The 4,645-nt window shown below is 42.6% G+C and overlaps 1 protein-coding gene across 1 annotated transcript in view; it reads right to left on the bottom strand.

Annotated features, from left to right (window-relative positions):
• Nucleotides 1-1,126: 1,126 nt before the first annotated feature.
• Nucleotides 1,127-4,645, bottom strand: part of LOC107568301 (potassium voltage-gated channel subfamily H member 8-like) — a 26,995-nt gene continuing 23,476 nt past the window's right edge. The window contains exons 12-15 of the mRNA XM_016254241.1: nucleotides 3,919-4,049; nucleotides 3,662-3,747; nucleotides 2,687-2,763; nucleotides 1,127-2,538 (exon numbers count right to left, since the gene is read on the bottom strand). Coding sequence (XP_016109727.1) covers nucleotides 1,651-2,538; nucleotides 2,687-2,763; nucleotides 3,662-3,747; nucleotides 3,919-4,049 — 1,182 coding nt within the window. The 3' untranslated portion in view covers nucleotides 1,127-1,650. The remainder of the gene's footprint in view (nucleotides 2,539-2,686; nucleotides 2,764-3,661; nucleotides 3,748-3,918; nucleotides 4,050-4,645) is intronic.

The raw sequence follows: 4,645 nt of genomic DNA, 5'->3' as shown, positions 1-4,645 counted from the left end.
ATATGATGCGATTTCACTTTTTCCTTTCTCTTTGGAGTGTTACAAGCTCTTGGTGCATAAAGAAGATCTGTAAAGTTGCAAAGACTAAAGTCTCAAATCCAAAGAGATATTCTTTATAAAAGTTAAGAGTCAACCACGCCTACCTAAAACGGCTCGTTCTAACACGCCCCCACATGTCTACGTCACGATGTTCACGCAAAGACAGAGGGCGTTTATTCTCGCTGTAGTATTGTTGTTGCCGCCACCATGTCGTGGAGACGCTGTGTGTTTCGTTGTGAAAGCGAAACTACTTTGTTTGGCCTTCCAAAAGAGGACGATATCCGCTTCGCCATGCCTTTTTTATATTTAAAGGATTTGCCAATGACGGTTCAAAAGCGAGTTTTGAGCAGTGTTGAGTAGCGCTTGTTGTTTGTCATTTCTCTGATCACAAATGCAGACATGGTTTTATGTTTACGCGGCATAAAACCGCGTAAACATAAAAAAAGACAGTACAATTCATTATAATCCGTAATTATGTCCCCACTGGATGCAACAAATGCCTTGTTTATAATGGGTTTTAATGTTTTTGTCTCGTCGCTCCGGCCGGACAGGGCATCACAGTATGGTAAGGGGCGTAACATTTCCGTCACACGCTTGAGGTATTCAGCCAATCACAACACACTGGATAGCTGGCAAATACACAAAATAATGTTCTTTTTAGCAACATCATATGACCTCTTTAAATGAACAATGGCTGGCAAACAGATTCGTGGTTTATTCTCTGAAGAGGGCATTTTCAACAGGTAAATGCCTTTTTTACAACCCCAAGTCATTTAATTTAGTCAGGCACAGTCGAGAGATAAGGAAATGTAAGATTTATTTAACAATAGGGGTATGAAAGAGACCCAGAAAAGATATATGAAGAGAAAGAATAAATCAAGTTTTTTCAATATTCTTTCCGACAATGAAAAAAGAAAAGAGGCTCAGCAACAAAAATACATTTATATTGTTCTGTACATGCTTTAATAAATAGTTTTTTTTATATAAAGAAATAGTTCACTTACAAAATGAAATTTCTGCCATATGATCCACAGAAGAAAGTCGTACAAGTTTGAAATGATGATGAAGGTGAGTAAATGATGACAGAATTTAGATTTTTGTGTGAACCATCCCTTTAACACACTTGAAAATGGAAATAAAATGCGATTAATCTTCTGTTACAAAATCATGAAATTAGGTCTCATTTTAAAAAAGTGTTTTAAAATGAGGCTTTGAAAAAGATGCCGTGTGATAACAGCCTGTAAATTCTGGCTCTTCGTAATCTATGACTCAGTCCTAAGGGACACCGTATTATACAAAACCTGCACTGTACAACTGCCAATGTAAAATCAAGCCATATGGAGTAAAATAAATCCAACCAGTGGAAACAGATTTAACCTAAATACAATTAAGCATGACTCATAGACCTTTAAGTCCTACTCAAATCAAAAAAGAGGCGATTTTGAAACAATAGGCACGGTTCTGCACATTATCGTGCGTATCTAGCATAACCCACATACACGGCTCCCACAATGCATTGCATTTGGTTAAAATGGGGGCATTATCCATGCAGCAGACAAAGAGTATGTTAGAATACTCTTAATATGTCCATCACTCCTGCTCAGCGATGGCTCAGTCATTGTGTCGCTCCTCAGCAGGTCCTGGTTTCCCCTGTTTCTCTCCATTAGATGAAACGATGGGCTCAAGTGTGTGAACAGGACTCGATCCCACCAGGTCATTCTGTCTCGGACCTGTGGGGAAATGCAGCAAGCTGGAACTACAAATCCCAGAATGCAAAAGTGAACTGACTGCTATAAGAGGCTCTGATGGGCCAGTTGGTGTAACCGATAAATGGATGGGTGTGGGCGCCCTGGTGTGCAGGTCAGAAGTCATTTGTACGTTTAAAGATGGATGCGACTGACTCTGGATGTTATGGGTGCACAGAGACAATGTGTTACCAGGACTCCCACTCCTAACCTGAGGAGCCAAACCACTGGACGGAAATGCCGCCAAGCCTAAGAGTGACCCGCCATTGCGAGGAACATGGTGTCCTAGATAAGGAGAGTTGGGTGTAGTTTTAGAAGTCTGATATGAGTTTGGCTGACTCTCTACACCCAAGGTGGCGACCCTTTCCTGGTCAGGGCAGCAGGGAAAATAGGTTGAGTGAGGACTGGGAGCTTGATGGAGGAGCTCTATGTCCTCTTCCTGCCCCAAGACGGAGCCTCTTTCCTGGGTATGGCTCCCGCTGCAAATGCATGTGTGCCTGGATCCTAAAGAATCTCTCCGAGACGCCTCCGGCTGCAGGCAAGGACCGGCAGACATGTTAAAGGCCAGCCTGGATGGCCAGTCGCTGGTCGAGGAGGCCACGTTGGTACAGTTGGATGATGTATGACAACTGAAAGAGCTGAAGGGAGTGAAAGAGGAAGTGAAGTGAGGTTGGGTCACATGCGAATGCAGGAATTGCATCATTTCGTGGAGCTCCTTGGTCAGTGAGGACACTTCCTGGTTCAGGTGGTTCATCTGAAACAGAATCACACACCAAAATTTGATGTCAGAATATAGTGAATGACAAATAACGGTGATAAATGTCAGAAATACTATTTCATATTAAGAAAAACTATTATTTAAAAGTTTTTTTTTTTGATTAACAGTAGGTTTTTCCGGATACCTCTGTATTGAGTTGACGGAGACTCTGTCTGACCTCCTCTGTCTCAAGGAGAAGGTTTGCACCAACCTGAAACGGGTCTAAAAAGACCAAAAGTAGTAAGAAACAGACAATTTTTAAGCAAAATGTATCATAATATAATATACATCCGGATTTCCACCGGGATCTAATTTCCTGCCCCCTGAATTATTGCAACCTAAAATGACTGAATTTGCAGCAGTTTTCTCAGTTTTTTTTTTTTTTGCAGTGAAAGTGAACCAATAACAATTATGTATTTGTATTTGTCAGTGACAATAGGAGTACAATTAACAGAGACCTAAATGTACATAATGAGTGTGTTTACTGTACATGTACATCAAAACACCGATAACTGTCGAAAGTAATGTGCACGCTGAACAAGCTGCCAGAATGCCAATAAAGGTGTTTACATGCAAAGGAACATTTGGGTAATGGCCAAACCATTTTTGACCTTTATTCAATAATAGAACACTATTTAAAGTGTGACCATGATGACCTTACAGGTTGTCAGTTGCAATGCCATTGCCTATTAATCACGTAATAGTACAGTGAAGACATGTGAACAGCGTGTTGACATTTAGTGAAAGGGTCTGTTTGATTGGTGTGGGATTTATGGATTTTGATTGGCTGATATTACATTCTTTTTACCCTATTTGCAGTTGCAAGATTACAAAATCCTGTAGGGACTGAAAAGTTTAATTTCATTAATATAATTTAATAACAAAATATGACCGAATTATCATTATTAGTCTAAAAACTTACACAGTGTTTTATACAAAAGCATTTCAACAGTAAATCTAAACCAATAGTTCTCAATCAGCTGGCCTCGACAAATTCTTTTCTAGTTATGTCAAACCCTAAAATATGAACAGTGAGGGGTCTTGGAGTAAAAAAGGTTGAGAACCACTGATCTAAACCATAATATGCACTAGTCTAATATTAAGGGATAATCCACCTCACCTTTGACCTCTGTGTTAGGAGATGGCTCACTGTGCTCAACATTGAAGTGAAAAGCATGTTCGTTATCCTCAATGCCATCGACAACACTACAGGACAGACAAGAGGATATTAGTGCATCAGTAATCAATATTACTGTATCTGCTCTAAGCATCAATAATATTTGTATATGGATGTTTCCTCGTTCTAGACGTTATGTCAAAAATAATTGTACAAAATTAAATAATAAAAAGTAATAACGAATTCTAGTTTCTTCTCACCGGGGGCTCAGGTCCAGTGGGCTGACACAATTCAGGGTGGGAATGAGCAGTTTGGCTGGTCTGTGGCAGAAGCTCTTGTCTATTCTTGGGGCGGGAACTGCAGCTGGAGACAGATCCTCATGGGGTGGCATCTGAGGAGAGAGAAATTTCAGCTCGACCGTCTGCAAAGGCTCAAATGGGCCCTGCTGTGAGCACTAGAGTCAGGTCCCAAGAGGGTATAGAGGGGCCGTGGAGGATTTAGCCTTCTCTCCCCCTTAAGGAACCTGACGACCAGGTCATGCTTCCCCAGCGACCTCCCTTCTACGGGGTCGTGGTTAGCAGCGATTGCAGTGACATAAACTTTGAGGGTGGAGGGAGAAAGCCTCACGAGCGTGTCTCGTAGACGGTGCTCTCGCTGAAGTGATGGTGTCAACTACCCCTTGAGGTAGGTCACTTAGAACCTCCGCGTCCTGTCCAGGGACCAGACATGAAGTTTCCAGAGGTCTGGACGCGTGTGCCAAAGGGTGCCCCGTCTCTGAGTCAGTAGATCCTTCCTCAGAGGCATCGGCCAAGGAGGGGCTGTCGCGAGGAGCATTAGTTCCGGGAACCAGGCCTAGGCCAATAGGGTGCCACCAACCGGACCTGCTCCTCGTCCTCCCTGACCTTGCACAGCAACTGTGCAAGAAGGCTCACTGGGGGAAACGCATACTTGCGAAGGCCCCGCGGCCAGCTGTGTGCCAGTGCGTCC

This window comes from Sinocyclocheilus grahami, unplaced genomic scaffold (genome assembly GCF_001515645.1).
Source record: "Sinocyclocheilus grahami isolate Dianchi unplaced genomic scaffold, SAMN03320097.WGS_v1.1 scaffold27.1, whole genome shotgun sequence".
Lineage (NCBI taxonomy): Eukaryota > Metazoa > Chordata > Actinopteri > Cypriniformes > Cyprinidae > Sinocyclocheilus > Sinocyclocheilus grahami.
The sequence above is the reverse complement of the archived record's forward strand: the minus strand, read 5'-3'. Positions and strand labels throughout refer to the sequence as shown.